The 27,069-nt window shown below is 42.8% G+C and overlaps 1 protein-coding gene across 3 annotated transcripts in view; it reads left to right on the forward strand.

The window, feature by feature from the left end:
• The window catches only part of UBE2F (ubiquitin conjugating enzyme E2 F (putative)), a 55,890-nt gene that overhangs the window by 15,005 nt on the left and 13,816 nt on the right, over window positions 1–27,069 (forward strand). For all 3 annotated transcript variants that reach the window (XM_038574339.1, XM_038574340.1, XM_038574341.1), the window contains exons 4-6: window positions 2,295–2,360; window positions 18,802–18,869; window positions 26,368–26,438. In XM_038574339.1, coding sequence (XP_038430267.1) covers window positions 2,295–2,360; window positions 18,802–18,869; window positions 26,368–26,438 — 205 coding nt within the window. The remainder of the gene's footprint in view (window positions 1–2,294; window positions 2,361–18,801; window positions 18,870–26,367; window positions 26,439–27,069) is intronic.

Raw genomic sequence — 27,069 nt, forward strand, 5'->3', positions numbered from 1 at the left:
CAGGATTTTAAAATCTTTTTTTTTTTTTTTAAGATTTTATTTATTTATTAATGAGAGACACAGAGAGAGAGGAAGGCGCCCCATAGGGAGCTGGATGTGGAACTTGATCCTAGGACTCTGGGATCATGCCGTGAGCCGAAGGTGAATGCTTAACCGCTGAGCTACCCACGCGTCCCTCAAACCAGGATTTTGACTAAACACTTTAGTTTTGAAAAAGGCATCTCCCTAGCCTTGATGGCTAAGATATCTGATTAAGAAGACTACATACTATCTGTCTCTTCTTACTTTCTCCCCACCCTCTGGGCATCAGAGCGGGAGAAGTCTAAATTAATTCATACCAGTAGGCCATGCTTCCCAAAAGTACACAATTCATTACTCTAAAGAGGAAACGAGAAGCCACCAAAGAATAAATCTTTAGTATCTGTTTAATAACCTCTCTAAAGTATTAACTAAGAAAAACAAGATAACTTGCCATGTAGCAGAGTGCTGCTTAGTAATCATTCAGAACTAGTTTGGAGCTCTGTACATGCAGGTTTGTAGAAGTTTCTCTGTTGGCAAAAAATACATCTTTCAGGTAGATGGAAATACAAGATGTTAGCCCATGCCTACAGGCCGAGGAAAAGCTTTGAAGTAAAGCAAAAACCTGACTTTTAACTTGTTATTGTTATTAGACTTTTTTGAGCTTTAAAATGTTTAGTTTTTTTCAGTAGTTGTTTGTTACTACCTTGATAACTTCTTTATTATTGGTGGGCCAAACTATTCTAGAGAGGCAGATTTCTGTATCTATCCCTTCGTTGAAACAAAGGAGAAAGAATGAAAACAAAGGAATGCTGCCAACTTCAGCTAATCAGTGAGACAGTTCCCGAGCCCTGGTGCTATGTTTCTGTTGCATATATCTTACTGAAAGATAGCACTTATCATTTCAAGTCAAGATTAGGAAAAATGAAACCCATTCTGATTATTCCAAAAACAGTTCACATGTGTGGTTTGGGTAAAAGTCTTGAACTCCATGGCTCCCAGCTTCATTAATTGTAAAATAAGTGATGTGACAATGTAGTCGCTAAGACCCCTTCTTGCTCTTCTAGATTGTTACCTTTTACTCTACAATGATTTTCTGAGGGATTGTTAAAAAAAAAAGGAAAAGAAATCCCGTGGCTTTTATGCATTACACCTGGCATGTTCATGAAGTAATGAAATGAGACATGATGTATGGAGAAGAGTCATGAACTAGTCTATAATTTGAGAACAAAATCTTCTGTTGATAACCTGTGTGATCCTGGGCTGGTCGCTGAACCTCTCTGCACCTTTGTGTTATCTCGTGTTTGAGGACACTGAACTAGATGATCTCTAACGGCCATTTCTAAGTCTAAATTTGAATCATCCTTATTTTTTATAAAATTTCATACCATTGTAAAACTAGGCAAATATTTTCAGTGGGACTGAAAGGCAGTAGGTAACCCAAGGAGTTTAGCATATTTTCTGAATTTATAAAACATGGACAATTTCTACACATATTCTTGCCCGATTTAGTGCATATTTATTCCTTGTGTACTTACCATTCTTCAGTATCATTGTTTTGAAGGAAGCAGATGTAGGGTATAGCCACCTTTCCTTCTCTGTATCACTAGCCATTAGCTCTTCTCTGAGTGAGAACTCCTTGTCCTGATTTACCAGACCCTTCTGGTGTGGTACAGTGGGCATAGGGTGTTGCCGTCTGAGCAGAGCATCATTTCACCAACAAAGCTAGCTGAGCTACCAGTTGGGTTGTGAAGGCTTCCCCGCCCCCCCCCCCCCCCCCCCGATCCTCTTTTTCTTAATGCCATGGTAAACTCTGGGCGGGAGTTAACTTCATGGGCACCCTTATTTTGAACTTCTGTTGACTGTGGTGGGTATGAATAAGTATGGTAGTGGGTGAAGAGCTCAGAAGTTTGGCCTGTGTTCTCCTGGTTTTGCCATGTTTAGTTAGCCTTACCCACATGTATTAATCTCCTTGAGATGTAGTTTTCTCTTTTCAAAGTAAAGTAGCATAATTCTTGAAGTTAATGGAAAGATCTTAATAGTGACTATTTAAGGGATGAAAGAAACCATCTCAATTTGGAATTAACAAATAAAAAACTGGCAAAATTACAGATTTGCAGTTTAAGCACAGTGGCACAATTATTGTCAAACCAAGAGCAAGGAGGAATCTCTAGACTCCTGTAGCACCTTCAGCTCCATGTGTATTTCAAGGTTAGCCTCCACGTAAGGGCTGCTGCTAGCTGTCAGACTTTCCTGATGTGCTGTTTCTTTTGCAGGTACATGTAAGGTGCATTTTCCTGATCCAAACAAGCTCCATTGCTTTCAGCTAACTGTAACCCCAGGTAATATTCTTACATACTTAAGTGTTAAAGTGATTTTCCAACAGCAAAGTATAAAGACTGCCCAAATCTAGAATCCTTGGCTTGATTTGTCCTCTCACTTTGAAAGTTGTGACAGTTACAACTATTGCACCTGAAGACAAGATCTGTGCTTTGTAGTCACGTAAAGCAGAATAAAGAGAGTCTGTGGCATTTAGTATATACTCCAGAAACGAAGTGCAGACTTCAACAGCTAGAACGAAGGGCCACAGAGGCTGTTGGTATACCATGAAGAGTGTGAGCTTTGAAATCATAACTGAGTTCTGATCCTGCTCTGCCATTTTCTGGCAGTGTGATCGTGGTTCAGTTGCTTCATAACCTCTTTGCCACAGCCCACCTCGCTAGAAAGTGGGGATCAAATAGGACCTATCTTACGGGACAGTTACAGTGATTAAATAGATAATGTATGGAGGCATTTCAGCCCAGGGTCTGGCACAGGCAAGTAAGCAGAATACCAGCTATCTTCATTAGGACTGGTAAGTCTCCAAGCTCCAGGTGCTTGGGAATGGTCACCTGTACCTCCTTGGTCAGACTGGGCTGCAAGAGGGAAGACTTGGGTTTTTTCTCACTGCAGTGCAGCTCTGAATGTTGCAGATTCCAGCCCGGCACAGACCGACCACCAGTGTTTATGTTGGGCAGAGGGTGCTGTGCTGTGAGCAGCCGGTGCTGCTGTGGAGTGGGTGGGGAAGGGAATGTGAGGAAATGGAGGGTGTTGTTTTACTTGGGGGATGGAAAGGGAATGAGAAACTGAGAATAATGAGTCACTAGCTAATTAGAAAGTGAAAGAGAATACAGAATTTCAGTAGGCGATAATGAACCCACAAATAAGACCTGGCAATTGTCTCCCTGCAGGTAGGATATATTATTTTCTGTGGAAGATGTTTTATAATAACAAGAGAAATCCCATTTTCAAAATGTGCTTGAAAACAAAAGCTCGGTAAATCTGCTTGGTGACATCTCTGGACATGACCGTAAACTCAGTCTGGTACCATTTGAACGAAGAAAGCACCAGGAGGGAGTTAATATCAGAGCACAATCAGTAGAAATGGGGCATTCCACGTGCCTGACATGGAGAGGTAGCTGAAGCTCAGGACTTTAAGCTGGGAAATGATGAAAATTATAACCCTTCTTTAGCCGCCTCCATAAAACATTGTACATTGTGCTGTTTTTAGCAAGGGGTATTGAGTACACTTTAATGTTTCTTGGTGACTCAAGGTCACCATTCCGAACATCATATACTATTACTGTTGAGTAATGCAGAGTATTTTCAGAAATTACTGTGGTGATTGAGATTGGTTCTGTGTATACTAAGTGGCCTCAGACTGTGTGTTTGTAGTAGAAACGTTTTCTCCAGTCTGCTTTTCCAGGGCATTTTCAGTGTCTGGCAGGGATTCTGTGCTCTGCCCTCTGCCCAGGCATGGTGGGCTCCATGGTCCTTCCTAGCCACTCAGAGACCTTTGTTGAATTTACTGGGCTTGTTACCATCTTACATGGCTTTGTGTCAGGTCCAGCCTCTGAATAAGAATTTCTCCTTTGTTTTTTCTTTTTCTAACTGATTTTTTTTTTAATGGGATTACATGGATGTCATGTTACTAAGATTATGTACATGACACCATCTTTGATGTTCTTATTCTTGAAGGTGGAACACAGTTGTTAACAGTTTTGATATTCACTGTTCCATCAGATAAAAAAAGAAGTTAACCTTGTGTTTTGGTGCCTATAACTACTTCATACCTTAGTATTTATATTTGTAGTAAGCGCACATCAGGGACGCAATGATCACTGAGCTGTGTGCTCAGCAAGCACTTCAGATGCTATGTGTATGCCCTTGTTTTGCGGTATTAGTGAGTCGAAAAGCTGCTGTGGTTCCTGCCCTTTGTTTTTAAGAGAAACATGGCAGAGGTCTGCCATCCCTAAAAACTTGTCTAATATCATGGTCTTAAAACAACTTTTGGAGTCATGCTCCTCTTAGTATTGGGAAGAAATGATAGAGATACACCTAAGTGATCAAAGTTTTAACCATATGTGAAGCAGATGGTTTTGAAACTGGCTCTTTGACAGCAGCCAGTAGTCTGAACCCTGAGTATTTAATAAGATCAAGATATTTCGGTTGTCAGGGTGAGAGAACTGTATCTGTATTTGAAGCTCAAAGCTCTTTTTTACCTGGCTCTTGACAAGAAAGTTCCTGTTCATGCTTGGTAACATTTTCATAGTTTTGTTTTTAGAATGTCCCTCATGCTTGAGAATCATTGTACTCTTCAGAGAAAAGATGGAAATGTGTTTTGGTAATAGAGGAAAAGAAAATAACTGAATTTAAAAAGGGAAAAAAGTCTCTACATCAACTCAAAAATAGGAAAAAATACTAGTAAGTGAAATGTATCAAGACAAAGCCACTTAAAGACTTGCTGAGATACTTCCTTGGAGTCTTCAGTGAAGTTGGAGGGATAGTTTGAAAAACCGGGCCAGGTCATAGTTGCCCAGCTGACTTGTGAGGGTCCCCTCAGCCTGCCCCACTGTAACGTAGAGCTTTTAGGCAGAGGAGAGCATGGACTTCTATAACTTTTTTTTTATTTTAGTTTTTACTTAAAAAAAAAAAAAAAAAAAAAAAAACGAACAAGGGGTGGTGGAAAGGGAGGTGGGCGGGGGGTTGGAGTGACTGGGTGATGGGCACTGAGGGGGGCACTTGACGGGATGAGCACTGGGTGATATGATATATGTTAGCAAATTGAACTCCAATTAAAAAAAATTAAAAAAAAATTTTAAGATTTTATTTGTTTATTCATGAGAGAGAGAGAAGCAGAGACATAGGCAGAAGGAGAAGCAGGCTCCCTGTGGGGAACCTAGTGCAGGACTCAATCCCTGGATCCCGGGATCACAGCCTGAGTCAAAGGCAGACACTCAACCACTGAGCCACCCAGGCCTCCCTAGTTTTTACTTTTTAAATAAATTTTACTGAGGTATAAAAAAACAAAATGTACTAATTTGGACTGTTTGGCTTAGTAAGTTTTGAAAAAAATGTGTACACCTGAGTAACTACAACCCCACTAAAGATATTTCTGGCATTTACAAAATTCCCTTCTGCGTCTGCAGTCAGCTTCTTGCCCCTTTGCTATCCACCCCAAATTCCTTTTTGATTTGTTACCATGAATGACTTTTGTCAGTTCTTGAATTTCATATAAATGGAATCTTATACGTATATTCTTCTCTCTGACCTCTTTCATACAAGATGATTCTAAATTCATATGCATATATCAATGGTTTCTTTTTGTTTTGTGACTGTGCCATTAATCCTCATTTTCCTATTCATGGACATTTGAATTCTTTTCAGCTTTTCACTATTATGAATACAACTGCTGTTAACATTTTCATACCATCCTTTTTATACTCCTATTTTTCATTCATTCATTTTCTCTTTAATTCCATTTGACTGAAACTTGAGTCACAGGAAGATCTGTTTAGCTTTTTAAGAATTTTCTGAATGGGTTGTACTATACACTGATCAGCAATGTATGAGAAATTCCAGTTGTTGTATATACTTCTCAGTATTGTGATATGAATAGTATTTCACTCTTGGTTTTAGTCTGCATTTCCCCAGTGCTGGGATTTTGATTGAGTGTTGATAATATAGGTCAGTTCTGCAGGAAATGACATCTTCACAGTGTTGTCTTAAGTGCATGAGCATGTGAATGTCTCCACTTACTTAGATCTTCCTTACTTTCAGCAGTGTTTTGTACTTTTCAGTGTAGGTCTTGCAAATACTTGTTAAATATGACACCAAGTATTTCACGGTTTCTAAGCTGTTGTAAATGGTATTTTTTAAATTTCCATTTCACTTGTTACTAATTATATAAAAATATAATTTGATTGTTTTATATATTGATCGTGTGTCCTATTATATTGCTAAATTCACTTAATAAATTATAGTAGCTTCTTAATATATTCTTGTGATTTTTATTTTTTTATTTTATTATTTATATATATATTTTTAAGATTTTACTTATTTATTCATGAGAGAGACACAGAGAGAGAGTCAGAGACACAGGCAGAGGGAGAAGCAGGCTCCATGCAGGGAGTCCAGTGTGGGACCCAATCCTGGGACTCCAGGATTATGCCCTGGGCTAAAGGCAGGCGCTTAACCGCTGAGCCACTTGGGTGTCCCTATTCTTACGATTTTTATATCAAAATCCGTGATCATTGCATCCGTAATAAAGACATTTTTACTTCTTTGTAACCAGTATGTATGCCTTTAATTTCTTTTTCTTATTGCACTGGCTGTGACCTCCAGTATAGTGTTGAATAGAGGTAGTGAGAGCATTCATTGGTCTTTCCTTTTTCCTAATCCTAGGGGAGAAGCACTCATTAGTCACTGAATATGATGTTAGTTATAGAGTTGTTGATTTTTTAAAAAATATGTGCTTTATCAGGTTGAAGGTAACTTTTTCCTCATTTGCTGAGAGTTTTTATCTTGTATTTAATTCTTGTTAGTGCTTTTTCTGCATCAATTGACATGATCATATGATTTTTCTCCTCTATTTTATAAATATGGTAAATTACGCTTAATGATTTTTTTTTTTTTTCGCTTAATGATTTTTGAACATTAAATCAACCTTATGTTCCTGCCATGAATCCCACTTGGTCATAATACATTACCCACCTTCTTTATACTGGTAGATTAAATTTGTTAATATTTTGATATAGAATTTTATGTCAGTATTCATGAGGAATGTTGATTTTTTATTTTTCTCTTCTTATGATTATTTTGTCTGGTTTTGGCATCAGAGCAATGCTAGCCTGGTAGAATAAATGAATAAGTGTTCCCTCTTTGCTGAGGGTTTGTATAGGATTGGTATTATTTCCTATTTAAATATTTGGTAAAATTCACCAGTTAAATAGTCTAGACCTAGAGTTTTCTTCTGGGAAGTTTTTACTTATGAGTTCAAAAATAGACACAATCATTCACCTTCTATATTAAGTCAACTTTAGTAATTTTTTTTTCTTCTAAGGAATTTGTTTCATGTAAATTATAGAATTTACTGATTTAAAAGTTGTTCAGGGTATTCTTATTCCACTCTTGTATATAGGATCTGTACCGGTGTCCCCTTTTTCATTCCCAATATTGGTAATGTGGGTCTTCTCTTTTTCTTGATCATGTTAGCTTAGGGTTTAGCCAGTTGATCCTTGCAAAGAACTTTTGTTTTTCTCAATTATTTGTCCATTTCATTGATTTCTGCTCTTTGTTATTTCCTTCCTTATATTTTTAGTTTAATTTGCTTTTCTTTTTCTATCTACTTTTTTTTAAAAAAAGATGTTACTTATTTATTAGAGAGAGAGAGAGTATTTATGTGCACTTATGAGTGGGAGGAAAGGGCAGAGGGGGAAAGAATCGTGACTGTGTGCTGAGCACAGAGCCTGACATGGGATTCCCATCCCATGACCGTGAGATCATGATCTGAGCTGAAATCAAGAGTATGTCTCTTAACCAACTGAGCCACCCAGGCGCCCCCTTTTCCCACTTTTTTCTTTTTTAATTTTTAAAAAATTTTATTTCTTTTCTCACCTTCTTAAGGTGGAAATTTAGATCATTGATTCAAATAACTTTTTCAAAGCAGTATTGGGTGAAGTGTAAGTTACACGTTTAGCATAATGCTTTTGAATTTCACCTGTGTTGCATTAATCAGTATTTATTATCTTTTTTTGATGAATTGTGATTCTATTGTTTGAGTGTATACCAGTTTATCAGTTCACCAGGTGATAACCTTTGTGTCGTTTCCACATTAGAACCATCATGTGTAAAGTTGCTGTAGAAACCTTTGTGTGCAGGTCTTTGTTTGCCAGTATGTTTTTATGTCTCCTGGCAGTGGAATTACTGGGTCATGCAATGAGTAAGTTTAACTTCATAAGACACTGCTATATAGTTTTCCAGAGTGTAAGTACTATTTTGCAGTCCTGCTTGCAGTGAAGAATTCCATTTACCTTACATTCTTTCTGATAACTGGTATTATCAGTCTTTTCAATTTTAGCCCTTTTGGTGGGTATGTATTTCATTGTGACCTTATTTGCATTTTTCTAATGACTAATGGTGTTGAGCCTCTTCTCCTGTGAGTGTTTGCTATTTGTGTATCTTTCTTTGTTCAAGTGTCTGTTCAGATATTTTTCCCATTTAAAAATTGGGTTGTTTGTCCTGTTATTGAATTGTAAGGTTTATATAACTGGATATAATTTCTTTATTAGATTTGTGTGTGGGGGGGTTAATGGTTAATAACATCTTTTTTAAATCAGATTTACATACAAAAATTCTGATTACAGAATTCTATAGCTTCATGGTAAATCTTGTATTCTTTGTGTGTGTATTCACCTAAATTTTTCCTAAATGTGTTGTTAGATTGCATTTTCTTAATCTGAACATTTAATTTATAAAAACTCCTAATTGGGAGGGCGTCTGGGTAGCTCAGTCAATTAAGCGTCTGCCTTCTGCTAAGGTCATGATCCCAGGGTCCTGGGTTAGAGCCCTACATTGGGCTCCCTGCTTAGTAGGGAACCTGCTTCTCTTACTCTGTCCCTCCCCACTGCTTACTCTCTCCCATATAAATAAAATCTTTATAAAAAAACAAAACTCCCTCCCCTGCCCCCCCCCCGCCCCCCCCCCCGCCAAAAAACCCACCAAACTCCCTAACTGGTACATGACAATAAAAGTGTAGCTTACAATGAGTAATAAAATTTTATCTGTTACCCCTATTAATGTTTGGTTAATGGTCCCTTCTTATATTTGTTGCAGAGCTGTGGACTTATAGAAAGTTTCTAAATGTGAAATACAGTAAGATCCCAATTTCTGAACAAAGGAATATGGTTGATAAGCCTGAAACATGGGTTTCTTTCCATTTAGGAATATTTGGAACAACATTTAAATAGTCATGGAGATTTTAAAAGATACTGAGATGGAGCAGAGCACTGAAGCAGGCCCTTTGCCTTGACCTATACTGCAATCCTATAGAACTTTCTCGGTCGTTTGTGGTTAGCACATCAAGGTTTCAGACCCAGAACGTACTCTCCCTGGTTCTTTCTAGATTGACTTTTAATTTTAATATGGAGATAACCATCTTGAGATAAATTTGAAGAGGAACAGCCTTTTCCTGGTAATGTCTTCTTTTAGATAACCCTAGAAATACAGGTGGCAATTCTTCTCTTTTTACGTGTGAAAGAAGAGCAATGTGAGCTTTTAAATACTGTCAGTTATCAGCTTTTGCATCGGCTAACCTTTGTTGGGAAAACATTCACTGCTCTTTTCTTGGCTGCTTCTAGGAGCTGTGTTGACATGATGCTTCTTTGCTTACCATCCTGTGTGTCTGCTGCACACCATTCTTAGGCTGATTTCTGCCCCCTGCCTCACACATAACTCCGAGGCACATTCTTTCCCAGGACACTCAGATTTTCTCAAGTGGCAGTGAGATTAAATGTCTAACTTGCTGTTTGTTTGTTTGTTTCTTAAGATTATTTATTAATTTATTCATGAAAGACACAGAGAGAGAGAGAGAGGGAGAGAGAGGCAGAGACAGAGGCAGAAGAAGGCTCCATGCAGGGAGCCTGACCTGGGACTTGATCCCAGGTCTCCAGGATCAGGCCCTGGGCTGAAGGTGGCGCTGAACTGCTGAGCCACCTGGGCTTCCCTAAGTTGCTGTTTTTAAAGCTGTCCATTATTTTGCTTGAAGTATATTCTGATGGTCACCAGTAAAAACATATATAATGTGTATAAAACTATTTAGCTTTTTCGCATTGTAAAAATTGCCATCACTCTTGGTTTCCTGTCCCATTTGTTAGTGCCTTTCATGTGGCATAGGCCTTTTTTTTTTTTTTTTTTTTAATCTTTTTCAAAAATCATGTGTAGCAGAGGTCTGATTGACAGTTCACTGTTCTGGAGTGTTCTCTGCATCTTGACAAACACTGTGTAACCACCAGTACACCCTTGACACAGGATGTTTCCGTCAGCCCAGGAAGGTTCCCCTGGCGGTCGTTGTTCCTGTCCTGCTCTATCAATAGGCTGAAACAATATGTAGCATTTTGTAAATGGCTTCGTTCACTTAGCACAGTGCTCTGAAGAGTCCTCCATGTGTCACCATTGCCATTGGCTGCCACTGAATTTGAAGATGGAGCAGGAGCCTCTTGAAGCTGGAAGGTGAAGGACAAGGATTTTCCCCAGAGCTGCCTAAAAAGAGCACAGCCCTGCCCACTCCCTGACTTTAGCCCCCTGCCACCCATTATTTTTTCCCCATCTACAGAAGTTAATAAATTTGTATTGTTTAAGCCACTGATTTTGTGGTGGGTCATTATAGCAACTGTATTTTCCAATTATATATTGGCTTGTGAGCCAATACAGAGAGCTAAGCTTTCTCTGCCTCAGGTGATCCAAGAAATTCAAAGACCTCCTGTTTTGTTTTTTAAAAAGTAGTTTTTTAACTTACGGTTTTATAGTTTGTTCTGTGATCCATTTTTAGTTCATTTTCTATGTGTTGCACAAGGGTCTAGTTTCTCCCCCTCTGCTGCTGTCTCCCAGAATGAAGGGGGATGCTGTGTGAAGAGTTACAATCAATTCTGTCCTCAGCAGTAGAATTCACCAGGGAAGCCACCCAGCTCTGCAATGTCATGCTTCATTTTTATGGGAACATTTTAAGCATGAATACAATTTCTTCAGTAGGTAGAGGGCTCTTTTGGCTATCCATTGTCGAGTGAGCTTTGGTAATTTGTGTCTTTGGTGTTGTCCCTATTTTCAGACTTTCTGATATAAAGTTGTTCTTAATATCTTGTCCTATAAAGTTCTGTGGAGCCTATGTTGACATCACCTCTTTAATTCCTATTGAAAACGTTTATCTGTTTTCTTGATCAGGTTACCTAGAGGATTGTCGATTTGAAGAACCAGATTTTGGCTGCACTGATTTTCCCCTAACATTGTTTTCTGCTCATATCTTTATTACCTTCCTTTGGCTTGTTTCCAGTTTAATTTGTTCCTCTTTTTCCAGTTCTGAAGGTGGAAGCTTGGACAGATAACAGGATATTTCCATTTCACCCTAGCCTTCATCTTAGAGTTCTCACGACTCCATTACATATGTTGTAGCTCAGCTTTAGACAGTCTGCTTTCTATGTTTACCAGCATACTGCCCACCAGTGACCTTCATTCCTTGTTGGAAGTTTGAGTTTCTGTCTGTTATTTTCCTTCTGCCGGAAAAAACGCGCATGGATTTGTCTGTAGTGCAGCCCTCCTGGGTGATGATTTCAGCATCTTTGGGACCTTATTCTGCTGCCTCGTGGCTTATATTCTATCTTATAAGGAATTAGTGCTGATTCTTTGTTCCACACTTTGCAATGCATTTTATTCTCTGGTTGCTCTTGAGGCAGTTTATCACATTTTTAGCAGTTTGACTATGATGTGCTTTGATGTGGTTATTGACCTCACCTAGGCTTGTTGAGCTTTCTGGGTCTGTGAATTTGATTTTCATCAAACTTAGAAATAGTTTGACCAACATTTCTTTAAATATTTTTCCTGTAACCCCGTCCTGGGACTGCAATGATCTGTATTAATATCTCTTGCATATATAATACCTCTATATAGAAATTATATCTCCATTGGTCACAAGGCTGTGTTCACTTTTCTCTGCTTCATGGTGAGTAATTCCTATTTCTGTAGGGTCCGATTCACTGTGGAGCTCATCTGGTGAAGTTTTCATTTCAGATATTATGGGGATTTTTTAGCTGTTGATGTTCTGTTTGCCTCTGTTTCTTCTTTACTGTTTCTTTCCTTGTTGTGTCCATGGTTTCCTCTAAACCTCAGCATCTTTTCATAACAGCTGACTTAGTGTCTGTCTGTGGCTCCTCGCTGGTTCCTGACCCCATGGCACCACCAAGCACCTGTCTGCCTCTCCGGCTTGGCCCCTGGCCTCCCCATGGCAGTCTTGCCTGCGTCTCTGATCCCACTCTGCCTTCCTCGTGGACACTGTCTCTTTGTCTTCGCCTCCTCTGCCCTGCTCACCCTCTGATCCCAGTGAGACAGCTTGATTGGATGTCAAAGTTAGATTGGACGTGGCCATGCCACCTACTAGCTGTGAGGTGTAGCTGGTTACTTACTGCTTGCGCTCCAGTGTCTTCTTTGAAGCAGTGCTGTTGTGTCTGTCCCACTGCATTGTGGTGACTGGGTCAGTGAACATGTGCATGACTACAGGTGACTGCATGAGGTCCACGGTCCATATTCTCACATGTCAGTGTGCTTAATGTTGTGGCGGGTGTTCTCCAGATTTCCAGATTGTACCTGACAGCATACCCCCAGGCTTCCCCTTAAATAATCCAGCCCACACCAGCTTCCCCTCTTAAATGAGCTGACCTCATGTGTATTGTGTTGCAGTTTAGGACAATTTTGTCTTTGTGTATTTTCATGTTGGGGTGGGCACACTGGGCCCCATCGCGAAAGTGAGCCAAATCCCACTTGGGCCAATTTTTCTATGGCCCTCAAGCTGAGAATGACTTTTACATTTTCAAAGGACTATGAAAAAAACAAACAAAACAGAGTCTGTGACAGAGCCCAAAGCCTGAGGTACTTACTCTCTGCCTCTTTACAGAAAAAGTTTGATGACCCCAGTCTATAAACTCATCTTGGCCAGGATGGTGTTTTCCCTGACTTTTAGGTTTAAAATGTGCATAGAGTAAGATTTCCAGTGTGCTGTAAATATTGACATTTAAAGATAGAAGTATTATTATTGCTCTTTAAATGTTTCCAGCAGAATCTAAATAGCACGGATACGCCCACTATCACGCATTTTTGTAGAAGCATGCAAAAGCTCTGTTGCAGTGGTTGGAAAATGTTCATTGCTGCTTTTTCTCCCTGTATTCAGTTTTATTCTACTTGTCCTATAGAATTTTATCCTAATGTAAACATTTTTATGCTAAATATTTTGTCACCCGTCATACTATTCTGTAAATATATATATACATGTGTATATACTCACAAATTATTGTAAAAGTTTCTTTAGCTATAAGACTCTTAGGCCTTAAGCATTTTCTTTTGAACGGTACCAGTCATTGTTTGTACCAACTCCTGACTCCTGGTTTTCCTCCGCTGGTGCCAGCTGCCCCTCCGTCTCCTCTCCCGACCCCTCCAGGTGAGGACCCTTCAGACTCTGTCCTGTCCTTGGACCTCCATAGTCAGCTCCTGAAATCTGAAGTGCTTCTGTACACTGAACAGCTCCCAAGAACCCCCAACCAGCCCCAAACTCCCCCACACTCCAGAATGATCTATCCACTATTGATCAATACCTCCACTTGAATGTTGACATGAAACTTCAGATTTGCATGTCTGACATTAAACTTTGTACAGTGGTACCCCTCACGGCCTTTTTATCTTCCTGCTGGCAAACCTTCCCTTTGGATTGCAGGATCAAAGAACTCAGCTCTTCTGTGGCTTCTTTTTTTTCCTCACCCATCACCTAATCTGTCAGCAAGTGCTGGTGTTGCTTGCATCAGAGTGTTCCCATTTCACTGCTTCTAGCCTGTCCCTCCTCTGTCCAGACCTCTCTTGTGGCTCCCTGTCTCACTCTACATAAAAGCCAGCATTCTCACAGTGGCCTCTTCGGCCTCAGCTCCTCCCTCCCCTGCTGTGATTCCAGCCTCTGTAGTACTCTTCACCCCATGGCCTTCTTTTTTTTTCAGTTTCAGGCTTTTGCTCTCTCTTACCACCCTATTTAAAATTGCAGCTCCTACTCCTTAGCTCTTTCTCCATCTATTAGATGATTTCCTTATTTACTTTGTCTCTCTTTCACTAGAAGGTAAATTTTGTTTTTTTTATTCATGAGAGACAGAGAGGGGAGAGAGAGAGAGAGAGAGAGAGAGAGAGAGAGAGAGAGAGAGAGAGAGAGAGGGGCAGAGACACAGGCAGAGGGAGAAGCAGGCTCCATGCAGGGAGCCTGACGCGGGACTCGATCCCAGGTCTCCATGATCAGGCCCTGGGCCGAAGGCGGCGCTAAACCGCTGAGCCACCAGGGCTGCCCAGAATGTAAGCTTTGTAAGGGCAGGCACATTTCTGGCTGACTTGTCACCAGTGCCTAGAACAATGCCTGGCACATCATAAGCACTTGCCAAATATTTGTTGAGTGAATAGTGACTTTATACAATATGTTGCAAGCTTTGATGGTTACTAAGCATAAAATAGCATTTCATCTGGGGGATCCCTGGGATCGGCCCAGGGTGTGATCCTGGAGTCCTGGGATCAAGTCCCACGTCAGGCTCCCTGCATGGAGCCTGCTTCTCCCTCTGCCTGTGTCTCTGCCTCTCTCTCCCTCTCTCTGTGTTTCTCTTGAATAAATAAATAAAATCTTTGGGAAAAAAATAGCATTTCATCTGAAATGTATCTAAGAATGATGGGGTTATTACTATTAGCATTTAGTTGATGTATTTGTGAATGACTTTGTGGTAGAAAGAAGGGTTCAGTATCAGTTTTCTTTCTTCATTTTGTTTTATAAATGTAGACACTGAGAACTGCTTGTTCAGACAGGCCTGAAAGGTATTTTGTTGTTAGAGCTATGACATTCCATCCTTGGATGTCAAAGTTAGAGGCCAAAAATCATAGGAGATATTTTCTTGATCTTTCTGCTGATTACTAGATTAGGGTCCTTCTTCTGTTTTGTTGAAAGCTGAGAATTGGAACCCACCTGACTTGGAAAAGACATTCCAAACAGTCATCAGAGTCCCTTAGCATCAGTTTCTGAGACGTTGACAAAAACCACTTTCCCAAGACCTGTCAACTGATCATTAATCATACCTTTCTCCACTTGGAAACATCTCATTTTATCTGAAATTCTCAGCAAGAGTTGAGAATTTTGTGATATTATTGATTTTGTCCTACCCTTACCATATAAAAACTTACGCTTTATATTTCCTCAGAAGCTTGAAGCTGCAGATTTAGCTCCTTCAGTTCATCAGAACTATCTATCTAGTGCATTAATAGGCAGAACTAGTTCTAATTGTTAGCCCAGTCAGCAGTCAGACTCACTCTCAGGGTAAGTCTTACTTATTTCTAAGATGTACCATCAACCACCTCTCTTCTGAGTGTAATTCCTAGCAGGTAGGTGAGGCATGGAGCCAGTTACCTGGGCGGAAGATCATGCTGTGCCTGTGGCTTACTGGCTCCGTTTGTTTCTCATGAGGACAATATGTTCTTTTACATTAGTCTAGGGATTGAAGTTGCTAAATGAAATTTTAATCATCCCTGCCATCAGACTTCACAATGTGTCTGAATTTAAGGCATTCCAAAATGAACTGGGATGTCTTATTTATAACACCCTACTTTGCCCTTAACAGAACTGAGTGTAGGATAGGGAAAGCACAGCCCTGCCTTATACCTCCATTCAGAGGGCTTTCCTGTGATGTTTGCCTTCTGGGATGTTTGTGCCTGGGGGCAGTGCACTGTGGTAAGAGGAAAGCTGAGAGGTCAGCCTTCTGCTCCCAGTGGGAGCAGCTGTGAGAAGGGAAAGGGAAGGATGGGACTTGCAGGACTTCTGACCTCTTGAGACCATCAGGGAGCTTCACTGTAGGAGAGAATGCATGTGGACACTGGCCACCTAGGACTGGATTCTCTGGAAGCTGTTTGGATCCTCCTACTCCTTGGACAGTCTCCTCCCAGGAATCCCTCTAACCTGGCTAAGAGATAGTAGTGTGTGATTCCTAGAAGGCAGGAGGGAATGTGTTCCCAGATATAAGAGGAGGGAAAGATGGCTCTTGTCATTGTAGCCCTGGGTGGCCTGGATAGGCTGGACCAGTGAGACATGGATGCCAGGAACTTCTCCTACTACATTTCATTGTTGTATGTGAATGCCCAGTTATCTGAGAAGCAGGATGTTTTCAGCCACAGCACCCATGGGTAGTGATGTAGTGGGCCTGTCCCAGACTGGGATGTGGTGCACACTGGGTTACAGACATTCTAAATGACCCCTCTGCCCACTGGCTCCAGAGTTGTGTTGGTCCTTCTCAGTCTCCACCCCGTCAGGTGCCAGCTTGGGAGCCAGACCCGAAAGATGGATCAGCAGGGACTCTTCACTGGGGCCTTTGTTGAGAAAATCACAGGAAACGAGATGCTCTTGAGTTTCCTCTGGGTCCATTCTGCTCCCTGGCTGCTTTTTAAGCGGGACTATGGCATTTCTAGGCAAATTCAAAACCAGGGTGGATCAGATCCAAAAGCTATTTGTACCTTAGAAGAGGAAAAAAGCAGTACTAGCTCAAAAGCTGATCATTTTCCTGAAAGATGTATTTCATAAAATAGAAAAAATTTATAACTCTCTGCTTGTTTTCTTATTTTCAGTGGGTTCAGAGTTGATATAATTCTAATGATTATTAGATGAGAATTTGACTAGCACAGAGGAATATGGTAAAATCAAAACCTGGTTAGACCAAATCATAGTTTCTTTGAAACTGGTTGATAGTGGAGTTGAAACTATATATTTGTGAAATGGAAAGGCAGCTAGAGAAAAGCCACAGCGGTATGGCAGGATGGAGTGGCTGGAGCACAGCTTTGAGGAGCAAGAAGAGAGGCGAGCAGATGGAGCACTGCACCAGAAGCCAGGGCATGGCGCACAGCGCATGGCCACACGGGTTGCAGAGCCCAGTGCTAGGCCACTCTGCTGCAGTGACTGCTGTGCAACACGGGAGCCTAGTGTCCACAGAGCTTCTGGAGAGCAAGGGTGTGCTCTGATTATTTCATACCTAAGATGCCACTTGTTTGGAAAGTTCTTATATCTGGAGGTAATCTTTTTCCCCAAGAAAGTCTTTTCCAAAGACTCGATACCGCCAGTCACGAATCCAGGTGCACTTGGAAGCACTAGAAATGGACGCGTCAGATAAGTGAGGAAGGGTAGAGAGTAAATACTACGTGATGTTAGGCAAGCAAGGAGAAAAGACACACCACCTTATGAGTGGATGAGCTGATGGAACATACGAAACCACAAGATCGCTGAGAGAAGACCGAGAAATCAAGTGTTTCTATAATCTTGGTTGGAAGCGTAATACAAGACAGAAACCACAGAAAGACTGGCTTCTCAAAAGTGAAAACTAGTTAAACCACAAACTCAAAAGACAAACAGCAGACTAAGAAACATTGTAACAAATATAAAAGTCAAACATTAATCTTCTTAAGAGCTGTTTCATATTGGTAATGAGAACGTGGGTACTTCAGTAATAAAAGGATACTTAAAGAACATCAATTCTAATTTTAAAAATGACTTAATATGAAATTAATTTCAGCCTCACTACTTTTCTTCAGCTGACTGTAACGTAAAACAAATAGCATATTTCTCTTCTGTCACACTGGCAAGGAACAGAACCGTTGGGGTCTAGGCAATGTTAGTTTTACCTGCTGGGCAATGTAAATGTTGACACAGTCTCCAAAATGTTTTTTTAATGATGATTTATTGAACACTAACAACTTCCTATTAAATATTCGTTTTATGTCAGTAGCTGAGGGAAGCAGTAAGATGTACAATGGCTGATTTGTTCACAATGATAATATTTGGGGGTGAAGTTGAGCTTTGATTTTAAAGATGATAATTTTGTCAAGTTGTGAAGTTCAGAGTTCTTCAGGGCCCGGGGTGCCAGGTTCAGGTTCAAGCACCTTTGTGGTGGAGCGCCCCCTGCTGGCAGCAGCGCCAGGAGCGTTTACAATGCACCTGCAGGCCAGGCTCACCCCAGGGCCCACCCTAGAAGAGGCTGAGAGGCGGCAGGTGCCATCCCAGGAGTTGGGACTGCACTGGGGGGTCTGACCCAGTGCTGCCCTGACCCCAGGTCTCCTGCATGTCCACCAGCCCTGTTCCAGAGGGCCCGCTCTGTTGAGAAGGCTGCAGCCAGCACTCATCCAGCCAGCCCGCAGGTGTTGACTGTGGACTCGCTAAGGCAGGGATTCCGTCTGTGTGCTCCACTGCTTGTCTCCAGGCCCTGGAGCACCCCTCGGAACGGACGTTCTCATGGAGTGACCAGCAGCGAACAGATGATCCTGCAGCTCAAACTGGATGGTTACCTGTCATGAGATGTGCTTGGAGGGGGCTCACGGGTGCTGTGATGTGGAGCGGGGTGGGCCGAGGTGAGAACAGGGCCCCTTTGACAGGTGCTGGGAGACTGAGCAAGAGGAACCAGCTCCCTCGAAGGGTGCTGATGCCTCCCTAGGGAGCCTGGCTAGTGGGGTGACAGCAGGCAGGCCAGTGGGGAGCTGAGTGGAGTTCATCATTAGGGCAGGGGCAGGATTTGGTGAAGTAACAAGCAACCCTGCAGTCCTGTCATTTAACTCTTGATTCTCTGTATTTGCCATATCCTAACATAGTGTTTGCTTTTTGTTTCCTTTTTTTTGATTTTAAGGATTTTTTGTTTTGTTTTGTGTTTTTGATAGATGAGGGTTACTACCAGGGTGGAAAATTTCAGTTTGAAACTGAAGTTCCTGATGCATACAACATGGTGGTGAGTAGCTTGCGTTTGAGCCATTGTTTCCCCTTCGCGTGGCCCAGTGGCCGTCACAGGGCCCAGCACCCCCCTGCCCTGGGTCCCCCCAGTCCTGAGGCCGAGTACAGAATGGCCCATATTTCTGTGATTAATGGTACTCATTGGCAGTATTCAGAGCCTTAGGAGAGAGATTCATTTCTCAACAAGCACTTGTGAGTGCTGTGTGTCGGGCAGTGTGCACTGGGAGTACGGCTCTGCCGAGACTGGGGCAGCTGTCCCAAGGCTGGCACCCTCACTGGGGGCTGCCTGAATAGTTGATGTCAGTTTCTTCGTTAAATTCTGGCACTGGAGAAGAAAGCATTTTATTTAAACTGTAGTTTTGTTTATGGTGTAACACCAAAATTCCCAAGGTGTAATTTTACAATTTTAGAAAAGAGGAATGACTCATAGTTTTAAACCATAAGTAATTTATACCCGGAGCTACATGTTAATCTCTCAGAGACCTACCTAGGTAATAATTATACCAAGTACTGTCACATTCTATCCTTACTTTTAAGGAACTTACCAATTAGGAAGGTGAGAAAAAGTGTAGAAAGTTACTGTAAAATGATAAAAGCCGTAAGTAGCAGACAACAGAGATACAGAGCAGTGCCAGGAAACTAATATATGGGAATTCAGAGAAGGAAAGGAGAGAATCACTTTGGGAAAGGGGTCAGGCCAGTTGAGCAATTCAGGAGATATAAGATTGGAATTGTCCTGACTTGGGGTTGACTCTTAGATGACCTCAGAATCTCTGGAACTGTGTTAATACGCACCGAAATGAGAACTAGCACCCTGGGTGTGGTGGATTGACCAAGTCGACTTGAAGGAAGAATCGGGGTTGAGGAGTAGTGAGGATGAATGAGCAACTCAGATTTGAGGGTTTTGGGCACTGAGAAACCAGGGACAGATCTGAACAACTCCACAATTACGTATATAAATATGTTTATATGTGTAAGCAACCCCCTAATGTTTCCCTCTCTAGGCCTATCAGATAGCAAAATAAAATCTGATGATAAAATCAAGTCTCTTGTTAACCTGAGGCTGTGGGTACGGGGGACTCCCACGTGCCCTAGCAGTTTGCCTGCAGTGACTGTTCTTACTGTCTGACAAGTGAGATTAGGCTCCCCTGCCCCAGGCCCTGGCCCCACCACCAGGGCACAGTTCACTGGCTGTCACACTTTTTTATTTAAAGCCAAACTTTTATCTAAGGAATTGGTCTTTACTAGACTACTACATTAAAAGTTCTTTCTGAATATAGTTTATGAGGGTGGGAAAGAGTTGGCAACCTCAGAAGAAAAAAATTAATTTTTAAGCAAAGACGGGAAAATGTGCATTTCAGGTCTTGTCTGTCCATCCATCCAGCTCCCTGCTCTCGTCCTCTGTGCCCCTAGTCACACACTGAGGGGTCTCGCTTCACAGAACACTGGGCTCCCTCAGGTGAGACGCACTTGGAGAGGTTTGGTTTCAGTACAGATGCTTAGAATTCCAGGGGCTAGTACGATGTTTTCTGGAAACAGCCAGCCATACGGCAGGCGCTTAAAATTCCAGACCTTTCCGTTGTCTGGACGTTTGCCCTCTCTAAGGACTCCTCATTGGAAGAATGCTAACGGGTGGTGAGTATGTGACACCGTCTTTTCGGAGAGGCAGTGAGTGTTTGAAGAGGAGGATGGCTCGGGGAAGGGCTTAGCATGAGCTGGCCGACTTGTGAGATAAGGCAGGAATCTGAGGACCCCTGATTCAGGTACATTAGGCATCATTTAGTTGGCAGGGCCTCTCGTTCCCAGCATTGGAAGAGAGCAGAGCATGAGGAGACACCAAGGGAACCGATTTTTGTTAGGAGCTTTTATGTGCCAGGTGCCCCCACTCACTCCCCTCATGTCGTTCTCCAGTAGTTCCCTGGAGACGTGCGTGCTCCCATGTTCACACGTCAGGAAGTTAGGGTCCAGAGAGGTAGAGTTAAGGACGTACCTTGTTAGCTTTGCCAGAATAAACGGCTCCATTGCTGAAGCGGATTCTTGTCCAGGCCTGCCCAGCTACCTAACGGGCGACCTTCCCCCAAACCAGTGGCCACTTGGTGTGAGAACACGTTTGTCATGTTGTCCTGTCCCTGTGTGACTTCTTCAAGAAACAGAGGCAGGATAGAAAACCACTGAGCCTCGAGGACATGTTTCTTATATTAATTGGGGACTTACGATGGTTTTACATTCTTATATTTAGTTTCTGTCTCCTATGGGAAATTTCTAGATGATACACTGGTTAGATTTCATCAGAAGCGAAACCCGTGTTCTCACGCCAGGGGCACTGAGAGGCCAGCCCCTCTGGAGTGGACCCAGACCCTGCCCTGCCACCGTTAGGGCCTCTTCCACTCCACGCTCCTGCGGCCCCTGCCTGCCCTCTCCGCCTCCACGTCCAGGCTGAGGCCGCACAGCAGCCTTACTGCCAGGCCGGCGACTATCACTAGCTCACGGCAAGGAGTGGGGGGTGGCACCGTCCCCGGGAAATCATGTGATGTGGTGCTTGACCCATACAGAGGTACTTTTGTTTACCTTTTTTGTAGTTGGATCTCTGCTGGTATAATCCTCGGTGTCCCTCTCCACTAGACCGGCAGCTGCCTGAAGGGGAGCCTGGGGGTGTCTTACGCTGTATTTCCAGGGCTCTGAGAGCCTGCTACCCCCACACACAGTACACATTTGTCCAGGGGTTGGCACTCTCTACCCCTGCAGACTTACGGTGTAGAAAATGAAACCAGCATATGAAAATGCATAGGTTGCAGGCATTTGAGTGAACTTTAGGCGCCTGTGTTTCATTTGCTGAGGAGAGAGCCGCCTTTTAGAAGGTCAGCCTGAGAGAGCTCTGGGGCTGTCTTGGGCTCATTTGTGTTTATGCCATAACTTTATATGATTTTTGTACTTTATAAGGACTCTTTAAAAACTCCTGACCCTAATAGCTCCTTCAATTAAGGTCACTTATTGAGAGTGTCATTCTGAAAAACTTTTGCTCAGTAAAATAGATCATTATTTTAGAATAAACTTTTTTTTTTTTTTAAGATTTTTATTTATTTATTCATGAGAGACACAGAGAGAGGCAGAGGCACAGGCAGAGGGAGAAGCAGGCTCCATGCAGGGAGCCCAACGTGGGACTTGATCCCAGGTCTCCAGGATCACACCCTGGGCTGAAGGCAGACACTCAACTGCTGAGCCACCGGGGCTGCCCTAGAATAAACTTTTTAAAAGAAAGAAAATACCTGTTTGGTATCCCTACCCCCTCAATGCCCCTTCACTTCAGCAGCTAAAGTTGAGGTTTTCCTTTGGCTCTTTGTCCTTTTGTCCCTGAACTTTACCTCACAGCCTCAAACCTGCCTTGTGATCCCTCTAAGACATTGGCTGAAATTATTTTGTGACATGAAGCAAGTTTTCAAAACGTGCGAGGTTTTGTGTCAGACGCTGGCCTTTTAAGAACCCCAGTCTCCTGGGGGACAGCACAGACACAGTGATGAGCCAGGGTGGTGACACCCTGGGATGGGGGATCCCTATGCGATCAGGATGCCCAGAGGAGCATCAGGGCCTCACATGGTGTCGTAGTCCCAGGGTCCTACGATGCTCCCCTGCCATGTCGAATGTGCGTTGGTTGGTGCAGCCGTGCGCTAAAGCAGGAGGAAGGACACGGCTTTTTCTTCTTTGCCTCTAGTTTCCTCCTAGAAGTGACACGTACGTCCCTTTTATTTTTAAATAAAATAAAGATTTTTAAAGATTTTATTTATTTATGAGAGAGAATAAGAGAGTGGGGGAGGAGCAGAGGGGACACAAGCAGATACCCTTCAGAGCGTGGAGCCTGACACAGGGCTGGATGTCAGGACCTCAGGATCATGACCTGAGCCGAAACAAAGTCGGGCACTCAGCCTGCTGAGCCACCCAGGCTCCTTTCCCCTCACACAGTTTTGATAATATAACCAAATCAAGAGACATGGTCATGACCAGCCCCAGAAAGGGTAAGGGGGGAGCCAGAGATCTTTCAAGTGAACTGAACTCCCACTCCCCTCTTCCTCGAATGAAACGTATCCTTTTAAGATACTGAGAAAGTATGGCTGTGCCGAAATGAGATATTAATCACCTGTTACCTCTCCACTGAGAGATGCTCACCATTGACTTTCTGATGTATATTATGGGTAACATACATATAAAAGGGACCATGCTACACATAACTTGGTAACTTGGGGTTTTTTAAGATTAAAATGTGATGAACAAATGTTCTCATGTCAATTAATGTATCATTACATCATCATTAATAGGAACACTTCATTGTATGATCCATCATAGTTTTAAGTCAGTCCTTTGTTGTTGGTCACTAGTTGACCAGTTTTTGACAATATGAACCAGACTTTCTGTAAATAGTGAATATTTTAGGCGTTGTGAACCATAAATGGTCTCTATCACATATATGTTTTTTCTTCCATAAAATACGTGAGGTTTTTTTAAACAGTCTTTTCAAAATGGAGAAACCATGATTAGATCCTATGCAGAAACAGCCCACATCTGCATTTGGTGCATAGGCTGTTAACCGCTGACTGCGGGTTTTAGCAGTACTGTCGTGCATGTCCCAGACAGCAGCTCGTGCACATCTGCCTCTGTCCTTTGCATGAATCCATAGCAGTGGAGTTCCGAGTATGGAGTAATTGATGCTAATTTTAAAGCTCTTCATCAGTACTAGTAAATTAGCCCCCAGAGAGGTTATTACACCAGTGGCTTCCTCACCGTTACTATTTGAAAATGCCCTTTTTCCTCACGAAGATGGAGTATTTTGATTTTCTTTTTGCCATTTTGGGAGGAAATGTATCTAATTGTCATTTGAGTTTTCATTTCTTAAGTAAGTAGAATACTAAATATATTTTCCTATTTATTGGCTTTTTCTGTTCTTTATGACCTGTTATTATGTCCTTAGTCTTTTTTTCCATTGGGATATTTGTTATAAGAGTTCTCAGCTAGAATTTATATAAACTTTTTTCTTAATTTTTTTAGTTGTACTGTGAAGATTTTTCTGTTTTTCCTTTGTCTTTTATTGTTTTTATTTTGTAAAACTTTGGGTTGTTTTTTTTGCTTCACCACCGTACTAAAATCTACTTGTCTTTCATGAGTTTTTCTTGGTTGTGAAATGCTTGAAACAGGCCTTCAGATCCCAAAGTAATTCATCTGCATTTTCTTCCAGTACTCTTATAGTTCTGTATCATTTGTGGTTAGTGCATCTGGAGTATAACTTTTTTTTAAGGTTTTATTTATTTATTTAACAGAACACAAGCAGGCAGAGGGGCAGGCAGAAACAGGCTCCCCACTGAGCAAAGAGCCCAATGCGGAGCTTGATCCCAGGACCCCAGGATCACAGCCTGAGCCGAAGGCAGATGCTTAACTGACTGAGCCCCCCAGGCACCCCTGCAGTACAACTCTTACATGGGGACCTAACTGTGTTTTTCCAGATGATTAGCCAGTTGTGCACTGAAGAATCCCTTCTTCCCGGTTGGTTTGCAATGCAGTGGCTGTCATATATTAAACTCTTCGCCTGTGGTGGGGCAGGTGGCAATGCCAAGTAGGTGGAGCTGGGTATTTCTTGTCTGTCTTGTTGAGCGGTGAGGTCAGGTCTATGAGTTCTGTTTGGAAAGTGTGTGTCAGAATCTGGGTCCACGGTTCTGATCTGTTCTCCTGCCTGGGGACCACAGGTAGTAAGAGGACCACTGACAGGAGAGATGTCTGTGCCAACATCTGACTACAGAGGGTGTGAAGGGGCAAGGAAGAGAGGGGCATATACAATTGGATATTTGGAGATACAGTGAACGCTAGGTGGGTGACCGGTATGTCACAGGCACTCTAGAAGGAAGGGAGATAGAGCCTTCAGGTTCTCTCCGAAGCCAAGTTGGTGATTCCGTCTACGCAGTATGGAAACCGTATTGTTGCTTAGGGAGGTTCATACAGCCCTGCAGTGCCGGCCTTCCCTCAACCCAAAGGCCTTGCTGGAAATGCACAACTAGCGTACTTTCTATCAAAGCCATTCCCGTTTACTTGAAGGAAAGCAAAGTAGAGCCTAGGAAATTAACTTAAACTCACTCTGAACCTAAATTCTGTATTCCTTGGACACCTACATTCATACTTGGATTAATGATCTGGGTGAGTTTCTTGATGTTACGGTGTCTTAAAATCAGTAGGAAACTTAAAGAGTGCTGGAAAAATATGTCTGTTTTGTACAAATAAAATAATGAAACGATTCAAGTACTAGAAAAAGTGCAGGAGAGTCTGAGTGGTTGTTAACAAAGACAAAAATTTGATTACTAGGACTTTACAGAAGAATAGCATCATAAATTCAAATTAATACCAAATGATAAACATGGAAAACATCCTCCCCGCCCCGCCCCCAACAAAGAATGTCTATGAGATGACATGTCTGTGAGATTTGGCCAGACAATGCTTATGTGCCTTGACTAGCAGTTCCTCTACCTGGGCTTCATCCCAGGAAGATCTTTCCCACAGAAGTGAGCAGAGATGAGCGCGCTGATTTAGTCCAGTCCGTGGTAGAGGGGGGAGGCAACCTAAATGTCCAGTAATAGGAACTGCCTGTGAAATGCTAGCGTTGGTACCATGAAGAATGAGAAAGCCCAAAGCCATCTGAAGTGGTGACAGAAATGAGCCTGAAGAGATGGAGAGCACACATCCCCACTCCCATAAAGAAAAATGGATGTGCACGCACACACACGCATCTCTGGGGCCTAGAAGACAGGCTCACAAGATGTGTATTAGGTGTTCATAGAGATTATTTCTGGGTGGAATTATATACAACAAAAGGAAAGTCAGAGATCTTGCCTTGTGTTTTCGTTGTCTTTTTGTCTTAAATGAGTATGGATTGCTCGTATTTAGAGTCACTTTAAAAGAACAGCTTTATCTAAACATGCCTCATGATAAGCGATTATCGATGTGCCTTACTCCCACATACTCATTTTCATTCTCTCTCTCTCCTGTAAGCATAAAGCAGACTCAGACTTGGATGTGGGACAGTGTACATGGCAATAGCATCTTCAGAAACACGTGCACAGGGACCCAGCTACCACTGCGAGGAGCAGTCACATTCAGCCACAGCTCCGCAGCGTAGAGCACAGGCATCTGTGGATTGGGCCTGGAGCTCAGCTTAGGCTCCTGCACAGCCCTGGCGGGGTGGGTCAGAGGTGGCCGAGGCCCAGCTGCCAGCCCCACACAGCCTCAGGCCCTGGGATTGTAGAAGGGTCGTGTTAGGGGTACAGGCAGGCTTCGTGGGGCTGACTAGCACCTGTGGATGCAGTGTGAAGACACTCCCGCCCAGGTGACACGGGTCCAAACTTGAAGACTGGCTGGCCAGTCAAGCTGAGTGCCAAGTAAGCAGTGCAACGAGGGGCTAGATGGGGTCTGTGGCAGCAGGCATGATTTGGAGAGCCTGTGATCTCTTTCTCTCTGTGTTGCAGCCTCCCAAAGTGAAATGCCTGACCAGGATCTGGCACCCCAACATCACAGAGACAGGCGAAATATGTCTAAGGTGGGTTTCTCTTCTCTCCTGTCTTCTGTGTGAGCACTCTGTGTGAGCATCGTGCTTTCTAACAAAGGACCTCCACTGAGAGGAGATTCTGAGGCTGGGCCAAGATTAGGGAGGGTGGGGAAGTCACCCTCAGGGCTCCCGGGCTGCACATCCCACCCCAGCCTGCCTCCACCCCCAGACCCGCGGCCTCCTGGGCCCTCTGGTGGCCAAGACCCCTGCCTGTCCTCGCTCCAGGGCTCTTATCCTTTCTCGCTCCTGTTGTAATGAGAGGCTGCAGTCCCTCCATGTGGCTGATGTTTGCTAAGAAGGAAAAGTATGATTTATAAGATCCAGGGAGGGGAATGTAGGTGGCAAGTTTAAGACCTAAGCATTTGTATTTAAGATGTCCTCTCTTTACTGCAATAGTCCTGCTGTGCATAGAGCAGGACAGCTTTCCCAGAGCTTCATGTCCCCGGTGGCCTGTGTGTCCTCCCACTTCCTGAGGCTGCTGATCCCTGATGTAGGGAACTCGCGAAGGTGTGTGATTTGTTGTGGTTAAGTAAATTTAGCACTTGGGCTTTATCTCTGTGTCTTGTCACTTTGGTAAGGCAGCCGTGGAGTTGCACCGGTTCTGGTCCCAGACTGCCTGGGC

The sequence above is a fragment of the Canis lupus genome, chromosome 25 (genome assembly GCF_011100685.1).
Source record: "Canis lupus familiaris isolate Mischka breed German Shepherd chromosome 25, alternate assembly UU_Cfam_GSD_1.0, whole genome shotgun sequence".
NCBI lineage: Eukaryota > Metazoa > Chordata > Mammalia > Carnivora > Canidae > Canis > Canis lupus.